An 18,097-nucleotide genomic window follows, 5' to 3' on the forward strand; every position below is an offset into this window, starting at 1 on the left:
TATACCTCTCCTCTCCTCGCCTCCCCTTGCCTCCCCTCGCCTCCCCTCCCCTCCCCTCGCCTCCCCTCCCCTCCCCGGTTTTGCTCCACCTCTCACTTTTCTCATTTTGCTATGCCTCCCTTTGTTCTCTCCTAAAACATCCAATATTTTTTGTATTATTCCATTAAACTCAACCCACAGGGCTTTTATTTTTTCTTTTGTTTCCAATCCTCCTTCCTGTCCCCCAGGGAGGCTGGTTTGGGGGAGTTATATGTGAGTGGCTGTTTGGAACCCAGCTGCTAGCTGAGTTAAAACAATAACAATCCTTTTTGGTGCCCTATATGGGGCATGAAGGGGTTGAGATAACAAAAATCAACTAAACCTTATTAAAATAATGTTGGTATATGTTTTTTGTCCCCTTAGTATATTCACCATGTTAAAGTATTTGCTTTCATGGTTCTGCTTTGTAAAGCCTTACATACTCTATGCGCTTCCTGTGGTGATTTCTCACCTCAGGGAAACAGATCAGAACTATCATGTTGCTGTACTGGTGTGGTAGGTTGAGAGAGGGCTTAGCTCTCCCTCCTCCACAGAGTAAGAAACCACAACTAGCCCAGTCGAAGAGCAAACTATATATTTACAAGCATATATGGAAAGCAGGTTATATATAACACAATATATACAGGTATTTACAATATATACACAGAAATACACAGCAAAGAGAAATAACACAACAAAAATCCCTCCCTGAGGGAGGGATCCCCTCCTTGCAACCTCCTCTTTCCCCCCCTACTTCCCTTTTTCCCCAAAAAGGGGTTAGAGAGAAAGAAAGGCAAGTTACTAAGGAGAAGAGTTGTTAGTAAGCTTCAAAAGCCCATGCAGGATTAGTTTTTGCTTATGTGAAGGCCAATTCCAGCAGTTCGCAGAAGAAGCAGGCAGGGAGAACAGGCTGAAAACCCACACTCCCCCAACTCCCCGACGAAAAACTGAACTGAGGAAAAAAAAAATTCCAACTGCTCCACAATTTTGTCTATCCACCAATGAAATTCGTTTAGAATATCAGAATGTTTTGGTTCTAGTACTGAAAACATTTAGCCAGTGTCTCAGCACTATTTGTCCTTAAAGGCACAGTGTCAAACGGTCACAACTGGGTACTGTTGAATTATAATATGATTATCCCATTGGTCCCTAGGTTAAGCTGGTATTTGTATGTGGTGGTGTTGTTTATCAGTAATCTCACACAATTGAGGGGCAGGATGGCAGAGAACACTTCATCTTCTGAGAATTTTTAATATCCTTGGGACACCCAGACCAGCCTGCTCCTGTTGCTGTGTCTCCTGAATGTGTCCCAGGTCTTGTCTAGAGTAACACAGACCTTTCCCAAGAATACCACACAGAGACAGAAATCACTATAATGTCTTGGGGCCTGACCCATGCCTATTGAGCCCTTGTTGTCACTGTTCAGTGCCCTCAGGGGCAAGGGAAGGTCTCTGGACCCACAAGGAGACTGGCAGGCACCATGGCTACTCAGACCCCAACAGCAGGCATGGCAGCTGCACCAGAGAACCAGACTGTGCCAGTGTCAGTCATCCCTGTATGGAAAAAGAAATGCATGAAAAAATCAGTTTGCTCTCAAGGGATGACTGTGAACTAGTGTCATCACAAGAGCAGGACAAAGAGCCAGAGGTAATCGCCCAATCCCTATCCCATGGCAAGCTGCAGGACATATGAAAAGACTTTGTCCCCCACCCAGGCAAGCCCATTTATGACTTGGCTGCTCCAGTGCTGGGGATAATCACAGAATCTTAGGGGCTGGAAGGGACCTCAAAAGGTAGAGTAGAGTAGAGTTGATTAGACCAGGCTGGAAAAGACCTTTGAGATCATTGAGTCCAACCTATCATCCAACACTAATCAACTAAACCATGGCACCAAGCACCCCATCCAGTCTCTTCCTAAACACCTCCAGTGATGGTGACTCCACCACCTCCCTGGGCAGCCCATTCCAATCATCTAGTCTAACCCCACTACCAGATCAGGATCACACAGGAATGCATCCAGGCAGGTTTTGAATATCTCCAGAGAGGGAGACTCCACAACCCCCCTGGGCAGCCTGTTCCAGTATTCCATCACCCTCACAGTGAAAAAATTCCTCTCCATGTTCCCATGGAACTTCCTATGCCTCAACTTCCACCCATTGCCCTTTGTCCTGTCATTGCACATCATCGAGAAGAGCCTCACTCTATCCTCTTGGAACTCACCCTTTACATATTTATAAACATTAATGAGGTCACCCCTTACTCTCCTTTTCTGCAAGCTTAGTTCTATTAGAAGTTCATTACCCATCCAGGCTGGCCGTCTGCCCTGGTGGCTCATCTTCCGGCACATTGGCACAGCTTGTTCCTGCGCCTTCAAGAGTTCTTCCTTGAAGCAGGTCCAGCTCTCCTGCACCCTTTATTTTTAAGGGCTGTATCCCAAGGAACCCTAACATTGGCCACAACAACCCCATGCAGCGCTACAGGCTGGGGTCAGAGTGGCTGGAGAGCAGCCAGGCAGAAAGGGACCTGGGGGTACTGGTTGATGGTAGGCTGAACATGAACCAGCAGTGTGCCCAGGCATCCAAGAAGGCCAACGGCATCCTGGCCTGTATCAGGAACAGTGTGGTCAGCAGGAGCAGGGAGGTAATTCTGCCCCTGTACACTGCACTGGTTAGGCCGCACCTTGAGTACTGTGTCCAGTTCTGGGCCCCTCAGTTTAGGAAAGATGTTGACTTGCTGGAATGTGTCCAGAGAAGAGCAACAAAGCTGATGAGGGGTCTGGAGCACAAGCCCTATGAGGAGAGGTTGAAGGAGCTGGGGTTGCTGAGCCTGGAGAAGTGTAGGCTCAGGGGAGACCTTATTGCTCTCTACAACTACCTGAAGGGGGGTTGTAGACAGGCGGGGGGCTGGTCTCTTCTCCCAGGCAACCAGCACCAGAAGAAGATACAGTCTCAAGCTGCACCATGGGAGGTTTAGGCTGGATGTTAGGAAGTAATTCTTCATAGAGAGAGTGACTGCCCATTGGAATGGGCTGCCCGGGGAGGTGGTGGAGTCACCATCACTGGAGGTGTTCAGGAGGAGACTTGATGGGGTGCTTGGTTGCATGGTTTATTTCATTAGATGGTTTTGGATGATGGGTTGGATGCGATGATCTCTAGGGTCTCTTCCAACCTGGTCTGCTCTGGTCTAGTCTATTCTATTCTATTCTATCCCTGATAATTTGATGGCATTATGGTGCACTGAGCTCCTGTGTCAACCAAGGCCCTGTACTTCTGAAATTTTGAAGTGCCAGGCCGCTGGATGTACACATGCCAATAGATTCTGTTATCTCCATTATCTCTCTCTTCCCCCAGCAGGAGGCACAGCACTCCTAATTATGGGGAATACTTCCACATGTGCTGTTAGAACAGTATCTATTGTCAGAGTTGGAATCACTGTTGGAGCTATTAGAATTGTTCGGGGAAACTGAGGAAATAACAGCTTCCCTTCTGGTATTGCTATCTCGGGTTCTGCCACTCTGCAGTTCCCTTAATCTCCTGGAAAGATCAGCAGTTGGTTGACCATCCCATGTGTTCATGTTCGCACCAAACTGATCATGCAGGGTTATCTAAATACTCCCATGTGATTGCCTCCATTGTCTGTTCTGGTTTGACCTGTTTTAGAATGGCCTCCTTGGAGGACGTCTGTTTCTAACAGCAGAAACTTCTATCCATCAGGAAGAAGAAGAATTGGAGTCATCCTCCTTCGCCAGTTTGGATATGGAGTTTTTAAATTCCTCCTTCAGCTCTTTTATGCAATTCTCAGTTTTTCCAGTTTCAATGGCTGAGACCAAAGAAACATGTGTGAGACTATCCTCCAGTTGTCTCATTTGGTCAGTGAAATGGCCAACCATAGGAGGCGCTTCACTTTGGAATCCCATCTGCTCACATAGCTCTCACCTACAGGAATTCTGAATGCGTATATTTCTGCCGGCAGTGTGGTGGTCACATTACCGTACTTTTTAAGCCAAAGAAACCCTAAACAATGATCATAAAACATGTGCAGCTTGTATTTAAACCAAAGGAACAGTTTATATGCCAAATATCTTTCCAGATTATCAAACATCATTCTCACGCACTATCTATATAAAATTACCATCAGAGCAGAATATATCAAATGCCACAAAACCCAAAACAACTTCATTTTGCTTCCTTAATCTGAACAGGAACTAATCAAGCAATTGCCCCACGTTGAATAGGTGCCAATTGTTTTTTTGTAATGTGGTGCGTTGAAGTTTCCCCCAGCATTAATTTTTAAGCCAGACCAACTCGGTTAGAAGCAAATGAAGCTGTATTTACAAGCAAACCCTGCACTCTACAATGGAATGCAAATAATATGTACAAAATATACAATCTTTACAATATTATACAGATATTTACAATTAGCAAATAACACGGAAACCCCCCTGGTCCAAAAGACCAGGGAAGCTGCTCCACTGCCACCTGAAAACTCCCCCCCCATACCAGAGAGATAAAAGAGAGGAGCTGGGAGAAAGCAGTGTTAGTCCAATCTCAAGGTCAGCCAGAAGCGTTATTATCTCCCAGATGAAGCAGAACAGCCAAGATCAGAGGAGAAGAGAAAAGGAATGGGAATGGAAGTGAAATGTGAAGAATTGTTATGATACAGCTCCTTTTACCCCAGACATTTATACAATGAATTTGTTTAGAATAATATTTTGTTTTCCTTTTTACACCCAATAGTGATTTATTTATATTTTTCTACTTTTCTGCTAAATTTTAAAGGCATAGCCTAAAACTACCAGAGGAAGCCTGGCAAATTGATTCCATCACACTGCCCCAAACCCACTAAGGCAAGTGCTATGTGCTTACAGTGGTGGCAGCAACCACTGGATGGTTGGAAACATATTTAGTGCCAAATGCTACTGCTCAGAACACTATCCTAGTCCTTGAAAAACAAGTCCTATGGCTTCATGGCACCCTAGAAAGAATTGAGTCACATAATGTGACTCATTTTCAGAAGAGCCTTATAGACACCTGGGCAAAGGACCCTGGCATCACATCCCTTATCATGCACCAGCTGCTAGGAAGATCAAACATTACAATGGCTGCTAAAATCCCTGAAAGCAATGTGAGGAGGGGCCTTTAAAAATTGGGATGTACATTTAGCACAAACCACCCAGTTAGTTAACTTCAGAGGATCTGCCAATTGAGCTGGCTCTGCCCAATCCAAATTCCCATGTGCTGTAGGTGATTGATTCCCTGTGGTGCACATGAAGCATATATTAGGGAAGATGGTCTGGGTTAGTCCTGCTTCAGGCAAAGGCAAACCCATCCACAGGATTGTTTTTGCCCAAGCGCCTGTGTGCACCTGGTGGGTGACACGGGGATGAAGAAATACGTTTTGTACTGTAAGGTGATGTCATTTTGGGTGAACATAGATGGTGAATGTTGCATATTGTATGAGATATGTTGAATGTTGTGTGATGTATGTTGTATGATGTTAATTGCTGCTATACATGACATAGATGGTATAGAATAAGGGGTGGATAATGTCCAGGGTTAGTCTGGGCGATGAACCAGCTAATGGTTGTTTGATACCATGCTGACGTCATTCCTGATATATAAGGAAAGGGCTGGCCAGGGCAAAGGATGATGGGTCTTGGAGTTTGGCCTGTGATGTGAGATGCTTTCTATTTCCAGGATTCTCTTCCTCTTCTGGGTTTTGTTCCGCCTCTCGCTTTTTTCACTTCACTTTGCCTCGCTTTGCTCTTTCCTAAAAAAATCTGTTATTTTATATATTATTCCATCAAACTCTTCTTATCTCAACCCTCAGGGCTTTTGTTTATTCTTTTGCTCCTGATCCTCCTTCCTGTCCCAGCAGAAGGCTGGTTTGGAAGAGTTAATGAGAGTGGCTTTTGGAAATCAGCTGACAACTGAGCCAAAACCATAATATGCTGTTGTCAGAATGTTCCCAGGCGCAGCAGAGTAATATGATCAGCAGTACAGGAAAAACACAAAAAACAAAAAGCAGCCACTAATGAGCAATAGACACTATATATTGAGGCAAGCAAGTCCCAGCGATCCATATCTTTTTTGTACTGAGCACTCCAGAGCTGGACACAGTACTTCAGGTGGGATCTCACAAGAATAGAGGGACAGAATAGAATAGAATAGAATAGAATTAACCAGGTTGGAAGAGACCTTCGAGATCATCATGTCCAACCCATCATCCAACACTACCCAATCAACTAAACCATACAACCAAGCATCCTGTCAAGCCTCGCCCTGAACACCCCCAGCGACGGCGACCCCACCACCTCCTCAGGCAGCCCATTCCAGTGGGCAATCACTCTCTCTGTGTAAAACTTCCTCCTAACCTCCAGCCTAAATCTCCCCTGATGCAGCCTGAGACTGTGTCCTCTTCTTCTGGTACTGGTTGCCTGGGAGAAGAGACCAACCTCCGCCTCACTACAACCCCCCTTCAGGTAGTTGTAGAGAGCAATAAGGTCACCCCTGAGTCTCCTCCTCTCCAGACTAAGCAACCCCAGCTCCCTCAATCTCTCCTCATAGGGCTTGTGCTCCAAGCCCCTCACCAACCTTGTTGCCCTTTTCTGGACATGCTCCAGCAAGTCAACATCCTTCCTAAACTGAGGGGCCCAGAACTGGACACAGTACTCAAGGTGTGGCCTAACCAGTGCAGTGTAGAGGGGCAGAATGACCTCCCTGCTCCTGCTGGCCACACTGTTCCTGATGCAGGCCAGGATGCCATTGGCCCTCCCGGCTGCCTGGGCACACTGCAGGCTCATGTTCAGCCTACCATCAACCAGCACCCCCAGGTCCCTTTCCACCTGACTGCTCTCCAGCCACTCTGACCCCAGCCTGTAGCTCTGCATGGGGTTGTTGTGGCCAATGTGCAGAACCTAGCACTTGGATGTGTTAAATCTCATGCTGTTGGACTCTGCCCATCTGCCCAGCCTGTCGAGGTCCCTCTGCAGAGCCTCTCTACCTTCCAGCAGATCAACTCCTGCCCCCAGCTTGGTGTCATCAGCAAATTTACTGATGATGGACTCTATGCCCTCATCCAGATCATCAATAAAGATGTTAAAGAGCATGGGGCCCAGCACTGATCCTTGGGGCACACCACTAGTGACTGGCTGCCAGCTGGATGTGGCACCATTCACCACCACTCTCTGGGCTCGGCCCTCCAGCCAGTTCCTAACCCATCGCAGTGCGCTCCCGTCCAAGCCATGGGCTGACAGCTTGGCCAGGAGCTTGCTGTGGGGGACGGTGTCAAAGGCCTTGCTGAGGTCCAGGTACACTACATCCACAGCCTGCCCCGCATCCACCAGGCGGGTCACCTGATCATAGAAGGAGATCAGGTTGGTCAGGCAGGACCTGCCCTTCCTAAACCCATGCTGGCTGGACCTGATCCCTTGGCCATCCTCCAAGTTCTGTTTGACTGCACTCAAGATGACCTGTTCCATAATCTTGCCTGGCACTGAGGTCAGGCTGACAGGTCTATAATTCCCTGGCTCATCCAACCGGCCCTTCTTGTGGATGGGCGCCACGTTGGCCAGCTTCCAGCCATCTGGGATGTCTCCAGTGAGCCAGGACTGCTGAAAAATGATGGAGAGCAGCTTGGCCAGCACATCTGCCAGCTCTCTCAGCACCCTGGGATGGATCCCATCTGGTCCCATGGACTTGTGGGGATCCAAGTGGCTAAGCAGATCACCAACTACCCCATTCTGGAACAGAGGAAGACTATGCTGCTCCCTAACTCCTCCTGCCAGCTCTGCAGGCCAGCTGTCTGGAAGACATTCTGTCCGGCTAGAAAAAATTGAGGCAAAGAAGTTGTTAAGTAACTCTGCCTTCTCCTCATCCTTTGTTACAACATTCCCCTCCGTGTCCACCAAGGAGTGGAGGTTGTCCCTGCCCTTCTTCTTGCTATTAATGTATTTATAGAAGGACTTTTTGTTGTCCTTCACAGCAGAGGCCAGTCTAAGCGCCAAATGTGCTTTTGCCTCCCTAATTTTCTTCCTACAAGACCTAGCAACATCCTTAAACTTTTCATGGTTTGCCTCACCTTTCTTCCAAAGATGATACACCCTCTTTTTTTCCCTTAGTTCTTTTAGAAGCTCATCACCCATCCAGGCTGGCCGTCTGCCCCGGCGGCTCCTCTTCCGGCGCATTGGCACAGCCTGATCCTGTGCCTTCAAGAGTTCTTCCTTGAAGTAGTCCCAGCTCTCCTGGACCCCTTTGTTTCTAAGGGCTGTTTCCCAAGGAACCTTCTGAGTTAGTTCCTTGAGCAACCTGAAGTCCGCCCTCCGGGAAGTCCAGAGTGGAGGTCTTCTTGCTGCCCCTCTTAACTTGACCAAATACTGAAAATTCAATTATCTCGTGGTCGCTGGCCCCTAAACAGCCTCCGACCACCACATCACCCACCAGCCCTTCCCTGTTGGTGAAGAGGAGGTCAAGCATAGCCTTACCCCTGGTAGGCTCTCTCAGCACCTGGGATAAGAAGCTGTCCTCCATGCATTCCAAGAACCTCCTAGACTGTCTCCTCTCTGCTGTGTTGAGTTCCCAGCAGATGTCAGGCAGGTTGAAGTCGCCCATGAGAACAAGGTCAGGCGATCTTGAGACAGCCTTAAGTTGCCTAAAAAATGCTTCATCAACTTTTTCTTCCTGGTTGGGTGGTCTATAACAGACTCCAACCAGGATGTCAGCCCTGTTAGCCTTCCCTCTAATTCTCACCCATAGGCACTCAACCTGATGATCCCTGATCCTCCATCTCAATGGCATCTAGTGCCTCCCTGATGTACAGGGCCACCCCTCCACCCCTTCTTCCCTGCCTGTCTTTTCTGAAAAGCCTGTAGCCATCAATTGCAGCGCTCCAGTCATGTGAGTTGTCCCACCACGTCTCTGTGATGGCAACTACATCATAACTTTCCTGCTGCAGCAAGGCTTCCAGCTCCTCTTGTTTGTTACCCAAGCTTCGTGCATTAGTGTACATGCACTTCAGCCGTGCTGCTGTTTTCACCTCTGGCTCAAGCTTATCACCCCCAGACTCCTGCTTGGGGGGACTGGTTTCAGCCCCTTCCCCCTTCGAATCTAGTTTAAAGCCTTATCTATGAGACCTGCCAATTGCCTTCCTAGAATCTTTTTCCCTTTGAGGGATAGGCCATTTTCATACACTCTGATCTTTCCCCTCCTCTGGGACAGATGTGCTTCATCTGTTGCCAGCTGACCTGGTGCATTAGAAAGTTTTTCAATATCGAAAAACCCAAAATTCTTTTGACTACACCAGCCTCTAAGCCACTTGTTGACTATGGCTGCTGTCCTGTTCCTTATGGTATTCCCTCCTGTAACTAAGGGTATAGATGAGAAAATTATTTGAGCACCTGACCCCTCAAAGAGATCCCCCAGGGCCCTGAAGTCGTTCTTGATAGCCCTGGAAGTTCTGGTTGCAACATCATCATTCCCTAACTGCATAACTAGTAATGGGTAGTAGTCAGAGGGCTGCACCAAACTGGGCATCCTTCTGGTAACATCCTTGACCATAGCTCCCGGGAGGCAACAGACTTCCCTGTGTGTAGGGTCTGGCCGACATATGGGGCCTTCTGTTCCCCTCAGGAGAGAATCACCAATGACAATTACCCTCCTCTTTTTTTTAAGGGAGCAGGTCCTGATGCCAGGGGAAGGCTGTTTAGCCTTAGGCTGCTTGGCCTTGGGCTGCTTGGCCTTGGGCTGCTTGGCCTCAGGCAAAACCCCAGATGATGTGTCCTCCATCAGAATCACCTCACCCTCGACCTCCAATGCCCTGTACTTGTTTTCCAAGGGCAGTGGGGAAGGTGATGGGAGACAAGGAGGTTTAACTTTACGTCTTTTGAGAGGAATTTGTGTCCATTCCCCTCTGCTTTTTGAATAACCAGCCTCTGCCTGGGAGGCCTGCAGAGCCTGGTTACTCAGGTCTGTTACCCTTCTACAATCTCTTACATCTCTAAGTCTAGCAACCTCGTCCTTCAGGCTGGCCACTAAGTTAAGTAAATAGTCAATCTGCTCACATGTTATGCAGGAGTTGTCCCCAGTACCTTGCATCTCATTCAGATCCCTCTGAATGGCATCTTGTCCCTCAGACATGTCAGCTTCACCATTCAGCTTGTTGTCATCTGTAAATTTGCTGAGGATTCTCTTGATCCTTCTGTGTATATCATTGATGAAGATATTTACCATGATTGAGAGATGGGACACAGCTTGATGCAAGCGAAATGTCACTTTATTACACAAAAAGCTTCCTTTATATAGGCTCACATATACATGTGTCGCTTAATGATTGGTTAACATAGGTGTCCATGCGACAGTTTCATTGTTATGATTGGCTAAGCTTAAGGTATCACGTGAACTCATCTCTAACAAAGATTAAACAAAACAAGAAGTTGCGATGTTGCAATGCCTGCCTGGTTCCTGTTTTTCAGATCTCTCTGTAACATCCTCAAGGTTATCTTGACCTTTCAAAAGTTCCACCGTCAGTAATTTTCCACCTATAAACTCTCAGTCTGTTCCCAGGGTTTATCCCCTACTAATGCTAAAACATCTCCTTCCACTAGCTGCACAGTACTCGATGTTCTACTTCCAAGACTTATTCCTTCAGATACTAAACAGGATTGGTCTCAGTATGGACTCCTGAGGGACACCACTTATCACCAATCTCTATCTGGACATCAAGCTGTTGACCACTACTCTGGATACAACCATCCAGCCAATTCATCATCCACCAAACAGTCTGTCCTTCAAATCCCTATCTCTCCAATTTAAAGAGGAGGATCTTGTGGGGAAACATGTCAAAGGCATTACAGAAGTCCAGATCAATGGCATCTGTAGCTCTTCCCTTGTCCACTGATGTAGTCACTCCATCATCATTAGGCAGGGTTTGCCCTTGGTGAAGACGTGCTAGCTGTCTTGAATCATATCCCTGTCCTCCATGTGCCTTCTCAGAGATTCTAGGAGGATCTGTTCCATGATCTTCCTGGGCACAGAGGTGAAGCTAACAGGTCAGTAGTTCCCAGGCTCCTCCTTTTAAAAAATATGTGTGATGTTTGCCCTTCTTCCAGTCTCCAGGGACTTCACATGACTGCCATGACTAGTGGATTGAGGAGGGGTGATGTTTCCCTTCTGCTCAGCACTGATGAGGCCACACCTTTAGTGCCATGTCCAGTATTGGGCTCCCCAGTACAAGAGACTGATGACACTAATGGAGAGAGTCCAACAAAGGGCCATGAAGAAGATGGACTAGAGCATCTCTCCTATGAGGAAAAGCTGAGAGAGCTGTGACAGAGCAGAGAATGCCCAGAGGGATCTCATTAATGTATATAAATACATGAAGGAAGGGTGCAAAGAGAACAGAGCCAGGCTCTTTCCATCAGTGTCCAGTGACAGGACAGGAGGCTATGGGAGCAAATTGAAACATTCCATATCTTCCACATGAACATTAGGAAAGACTTTTTTGACTCAGGGTGACTGAGGACTGGAACAGGTTGTCCAGAAAATAGTGGGGTTTCCCCCCCTGGAGATAATCAAAAGCCATCTGGATTTTTTCCTGGGCAATTTACTCTAGGCGACTGGGACCATCCAATCTCAACCATTCTTCGATTCTGTGAATTGGATTTATAGCATCCATAGTAATAGTTAAATAATAGGCTATTCAAGTGTCAGGGCTGATTAAGCACGATGTCAAATATCTGCTATATTCATAGAGATGAGAAGGATATATCAAAGATGACAGCAAAAAAACCCACTAGGAACGCTAAGAAAATTCTCACGAGATGGGATATTATAGGTTACATGCAGACTTTTTTGGTTGCTTTTTTGAGTCTTGTTGGCATGCTTGTGATGTGTCAATATAGCTACATCATAATTCTTCAAATAAGAGGAGTGATGTAAGATTTGTAGATATAATTAGTCAAATTATATACAAATTGCTTTCTGAATTGTTGGGGGGTTTATTGATTAATTTATGGCAGTATACACTTAATGAAGCATTATGGTGTGGTTTCTTTCACAGCCACTGGTGCTGCAACCACTATCTATGCAGTTGAGGCAGATGGTGACCCAAATATTGGGTTTGAAAAGTCAAAGGAGCTAGGAGAAGTACAATATCTTATTAAATGGAAAGGATGGTCACACATTCATAATACTTGGGAAACTGAGGAAACACTGAAGCAGCAAAATGTTAAAGGAATGAAGAAACTGGACAACTATAAGAAAAAGGATCAGGAAACAAAGCGCTGGTGAGTGTTTTTATAACTATTTGCACATTGCATATTTTTGGCAACAATATAGATGTTTTATTTTGTCTGTGAGATCTATTGCCTCTTTGCAAAGGCATAGTTTCAAGTGCCTCTAAAACAGGAAGAAAAAGCTTTAAAGTTGAAGCTACCCTAACACCTTATGATCCTGTAGGATTCTGAGCATACCAACTTTACCTGATCAAGAGAGAATACTCACACATCTTGTAAAATCAGCCCTTAAGGAAGCAACTTCTGCACTTAGATTTTAATGTGTCTTATAAATGAAGCTTTAACAAGAGGATTGCATTTCCTGGTTTTGTTTTAAATCTTACCTTTTACTAATTTTGTCATTGATTGCATTTTGATCAGACTTCTTCAGGAATTGCTCTAGTGATTATAAAAAACCCACAGAAATGGCTCAAGCACTCATAACATTACAGCATTTAGTATTCTTGGCTCAAACTTCTGTTAAAGCCTCAGAACTAAGAAGTGAAAAAAATCCTTGCATTTTAGTGCTATGTTTTGGTATTCCATTTTATTGTATGTTTAATATAATGTATGAATGGTGGTGGGATTTTCAGGGACTCCTACTCATAAGACAGATTCTTATAGAGAGCCATCAGTGTTCTTCCATGAAAATACTATGTGAAGAACACTATTCAGTGCTGAGAACAGATATTGTAAATGTGCTGCATGATTTGTACAAGCTGTAGCTGTCTCTTGATAAGCTTTCTCAGACATCAATGATGAGGTACCTAGGCTAGATGCAACTATTGTAGAAGGAATTTCAGAGTTGTAGCTTCAAAGCAGCTCTCTAAGCAGCATTCCTATGGTGCTTACATTCAGAGCTTTAAAATAGTCAGATTTTCTAAGTTTTAGAACTACACAATCTAATAAATACTGCAAATAAATTCCCATTCCAGGCTGAAAAATGCTTCTCCGGAAGATGTGGAATATTATAACTGCCAGCAGGAACTTACAGATGATCTACATAAACAGTATCAAGTAGTGGAAAGGATAATTGGTATGTGACAAACTTCCAGATGGAAAAGTGTTGAGGATGTTGCAAGTTTATTGCATGCATGTTGAATTTATAGTTAAGAAATTTAGATTATTAATATCCTTAATAATGTAAGGCAAAACAAATTCTCTGATAAAGAGAAAAGTTGTCATGCTGTCTTTGCTCTGAAACTAGTTCATGTTGTCTTATCACCCAAAATGAGTGTTCTCTTAAAATACAGAAGGAAAATATTGATCTGGTATCTTTGATGCATTTCTGCAGCTCATTCAAATCAGAAATCAGCAGCTGGTTATCCAGATTACTATTGCAAGTGGCAGGGTCTGCCTTACTCAGAATGTAGCTGGGAAGACGGTGCTCTCATTGCCAAAAAGTTTCAGGCATGTATTGATGAGTATTTTAGCAGAAATCAATCCAAGACTACTCCATTTAAGGACTGCAAGGTGAGTCTGTCATTTCAGTGGATTTATACAGTTGCGATAATTAAAAAAAAATGTTGACGTATTTTACGCATCCAAAAATAAGATGCATATTATAAACTATTTTTGAATGTTGTCCAGAACAGTAATGATAGCTGTATTTATATATGTAGCAAGTATCACTATTAAGAGCAGCCTTTTTTAGATATTTGTTCCCTACTTATTTTATTACCATTCAAAGATGAAATTGTTTAGTACTTTAATATTTTTTTAAAGTAACCTTTGTGAATGAATTCATGTCACTTCTGTTGTGGAATTTAGATCAAGAGTCAAACTAACTTTAGCTTGCAAATAGGTTGACATTGTTATATCGCCTAGTTGTGATGAATATAGACTAGGCTAAAGACTAGATTTGGTGACCAAACAGATTTCTACACATCCTTTGTTTCTATAAGAAGACATTTTGATAACTTCACTTAGTAGTGGGACTGATGCTCAGTTTGCTTTTGACAGATTCTAAAACAGAGGCCGAGATTTGTTGCACTAAAGAAGCAACCATCTTATATTGGGGGGAATGAGAGTTTAGAGTTAAGAGATTATCAATTAAATGGACTGAATTGGCTTGCTCACTCCTGGTGCAAGTAAGTATAATCTTAAATTAGTCTTGCTGGTTTTAATTTGAAATAATTTATAAATTTAATTTGTTTTGTTTTGTTTTTTAGAGGGAATAGTTGTATTCTTGCAGATGAAATGGGTCTGGGTAAAACAATACAAACAATTTCTTTTCTGAACTACTTGTTTCACGAACATCAACTGTATGGGCCTTTCTTGTTAGTCGTGCCACTTTCTACCTTGACATCTTGGCAAAGAGAGATTCAAACTTGGGCTCCTCAGATGAATGCTGTGGTTTACTTAGGAGATATAACTAGCAGAAATATGGTGAGTATAATTGAAAAAGATTAGTAGTAAATAAGACACACTTCATGTTCCTGTCTTATGCTAATCTCAAATATTTTGATTAGAAATGATCAAATACTTATTTGAACCATTTTATGTGTTTAAAATGGAAATTAAAAGCATAGATGTTGATCCCATATAAATGTATGTGAAAGGTTTCATTCGTGCTTAATAACAAAAAGGATTAAAAATGCAACCTTGTATTTGAAAATAAGTTGTCTTTTGTCATGTGATTATTTAGGTGCATAAAATAAATATTTAAGCCAGACAGATGTAATCTTAACTTGTTTCCTGAATAGAGAAATGTAAGTTACCTTTAAAAAAACCCAACAAAATCCCCCAAAAATACACACATGTCAAAAAGTCCCCCAAAAACCACCAAACACCCCACACACAGTTTAATAACTTTAAACAATAAAACAAAGCTTCACATGTTATGTTCCATTTTCATGATCAGATTCTTGTATGTCACTTCGCATCTATATTGCTGTAGTATCTGAATTCATCCCGATCAATAAGGTTGTCTTTCTCTAGCTTATAGTTCACTTGATTCTTCTTGTAGATAAGAACTCATGAATGGATGCATCCACAGACGAAGCGATTAAAATTTAATATACTTCTAACAACTTATGAAATTTTGCTGAAAGATAAGGTAATCACACTTTTTCAGGGAGATAAAATCATTTGTAGAATTTAAAACCCCTTTAAAGTTGGCACATATTTGGGTTCTGGGCCATTAAATGGGTGGGAAATATGATGGCTTTGCTCTTGCAAGTATGACAGTGAAGTTCTCTTTAAGCACTTTTAGAATTTATGTATGTGGTGAGGCTTTCTGCATCCTCTCCCCCACCCCCCAATTGAGTGGGTAAAACTTTTTTCTTGTTTGCTTGAGCTTCACATCAGCTGTAGCAATTTCTTTGCATCTCAAAACCTCTAGTTTCCTGTTAGACCATCATTCAGGGACTAAAAAAAACCAAACCAGCCCCTAGCCCCAAACACCTGTGATTCACAACTCTGAAATTCTATGTAATATTATGTATGTTATTACTTTCTTCATGATGGTAACATGTAGAGTTATTATTAATCCTAACAGCATATGTTTAATTAAAAACATTCTGCTTGTTGGCTTTCAATTTAATTCCTTTGTGCATTCTGGAAAAAGGAATCAATAGTGATTTGTTTTTGTCAATTTAAAATTTATATATCAGCTTTTTGCCTTATTCTTCCCCTCTCAAATATAAACTTGTTTTATACTTTTCTTCTAAACTTGAGATGACTGCATAGCCTTTTGTTGAATCTATCAAATATAAATCCCATAATTAATACTGAAAACATATAGGTGTCCATTTGTTATTAAGATAAAAGGAGTGGTGATGTGAAATGCCAGAAATTGCATAATATATTAACTTGAATAATGTCTTCTTCCCTCTTCCCTATTTCTTTAAGTCATTCCTTGGTGGTCTGAATTGGGTATTTATAGGAGTTGATGAAGCTCATCGTTTAAAAAATGATGATTCCCTTCTCTACAAGACTTTAATAGACTTTAAGTCTAATCATCGTCTTCTTATTACTGGAACCCCTCTGCAAAATTCTCTCAAAGAACTTTGGTCTTTGCTGCATTTCATCATGCCAGAAAAGTAAGGAATGTGATCTCTTTTATTTTCATCATCAAATTTCTTACAGCAGAATATTATAGAGTTTGGCAAATTGATAAAGAATTGCCTTCTGAAATAGTTTAAATATTTTATAGAAAATAGATGCACGTATTTTTTCATGGTGGTCTTGTTAAATTATTTTGGTAGCATTTGTAAGTTTCTGGTTTAGCAGTCCACAAAAAGATGGATTGATGAATGGCTCAGAACCCTGAAATGATTTTGAGGTGGTGGAGTCGCCATCACTGGAGGTTTTCTGGTTTATTCTATGTATTCTATGTATTCTATGTATTCTATGTATTCTATGTATTTTTCAGGAGAAGACTTGATGGGGTGCTTGGTGCCGTGGGTTAGTTGTTTGGGTGGTGTTGGATTGGTTGATGGGTTGGACACGATGATCTTGAAGGTCTCTTCCAACCTCATTTATTCTATTCTATTCTATTCTATTCTATTCTAAAAGGAAAGTCATATGTATTTAATCCAGGCAAATAGAATGGAGTCACCATCCCTGGAGGGGTTCAAGAGGGGATTGGATGTGGCACTTGGTGCCATGGTCTAGTCATGAGGTCTGTGGTGCCAGGTTGGACTTTGAGGTCTCTTCCAACCTTGGTGATACTGTGATACTGATACTGTGATGTCTTTTCTGTGTTAGTAACATGAATGAAAACAACGTACTACAATGCCCCATGTCCGGTAGTTCAGTCAAGCAGCCAATTTGCTCTTATGATTTGCATAGAATAGCTTTACTGTATTGTTATTCTACACTGACCTCTGTTTATATCTGGGATAAATAAGAGCATGTATTCCTTTCAGATATCTTGTAAATACAAATCGCTGTAGCTCTAATTAGTTTTGCAGGTATGCATTGCATTGACTTCTTCAGAACCTTACAAGCAAAGCCAGTAAGGTTGTTGTCTGGCACCTACTGGTGAAATTACAATCCAGTAATTCTGTTTTAAATTTTCATTCTGTAAAAGTTTGGAAATTTTCATTCTACTTGCAGACAAAATATTTGGAAGTTCTTGTGAGATGCAAATTAGAAATTTGTTTACTAAAACAGAGGGGAGTGGGGAAGAAGTCCGTATGTGTTTGTGTGCATATAGTATATTGATGGTCTTTGTCTATGCTCATGGTATGTCACTATTTTACATTTATTCTTTCATATGTTGAAGGTTTTCTTCCTGGGAAGATTTTGAAGAAGAGCATGGCAAAGGGAGAGAGTTTGGTTATGCAAGTCTTCACAAAGAACTTGAACCATTTCTACTCAGAAGAGTTAAAAAAGATGTAGAAAAATCTTTACCTGCTAAGGTTGAACAAATTTTGAGGATGGAAATGAGTGCATTGCAGAAGCAATATTACAAGTAAGTAATGACACTTTTCAATTCCTGATATTTGATATCTATATGAAAATTACTGAAGTGTAATAGTTCTCATAATACAATTTGAACTGATGATATTTTGAGAGCTTACATCCTTCATATTTGCACAAATGGTTAGAAATTACTTCCATTGCACGTTCTATATCATAGGTGGATTTTAACCAGGAATTATAAAGCCCTGAGTAAAGGTTCAAAAGGCAGTACCTCGGGCTTTTTGAACATCATGATGGAACTCAAGAAGTGTTGTAACCATTGTTACCTCATTAAACCACCGGATGATAATGAATTCTATAATAAACAGGAAGCTTTACAGGTAACACTTATTTTTTTTTAAGTGTTTTTATGTGTCTAATGTGCACACAGAAATTTTATAGT

At 42.7% G+C, this 18,097-nt stretch overlaps 1 protein-coding gene across 1 annotated transcript in view; it reads left to right on the forward strand.

Moving 5' to 3' along the window:
* Positions 1-18,097, forward strand: part of LOC104296832 (chromodomain-helicase-DNA-binding protein 1) — a 35,500-nt gene that overhangs the window by 14,557 nt on the left and 2,846 nt on the right. Inside the window, exons 5-13 of the mRNA XM_054177728.1 lie at positions 12,072-12,297; positions 13,221-13,321; positions 13,580-13,758; positions 14,248-14,375; positions 14,457-14,673; positions 15,254-15,343; positions 16,138-16,328; positions 17,516-17,704; positions 17,873-18,035. Of these exons, the coding sequence (XP_054033703.1) occupies positions 12,072-12,297; positions 13,221-13,321; positions 13,580-13,758; positions 14,248-14,375; positions 14,457-14,673; positions 15,254-15,343; positions 16,138-16,328; positions 17,516-17,704; positions 17,873-18,035 (1,484 nt within the window). The remainder of the gene's footprint in view (positions 1-12,071; positions 12,298-13,220; positions 13,322-13,579; positions 13,759-14,247; positions 14,376-14,456; positions 14,674-15,253; positions 15,344-16,137; positions 16,329-17,515; positions 17,705-17,872; positions 18,036-18,097) is intronic.

Source organism: Dryobates pubescens, chromosome W (assembly GCF_014839835.1).
Source record: "Dryobates pubescens isolate bDryPub1 chromosome W, bDryPub1.pri, whole genome shotgun sequence".
Classification (NCBI taxonomy): domain Eukaryota; kingdom Metazoa; phylum Chordata; class Aves; order Piciformes; family Picidae; genus Dryobates; species Dryobates pubescens.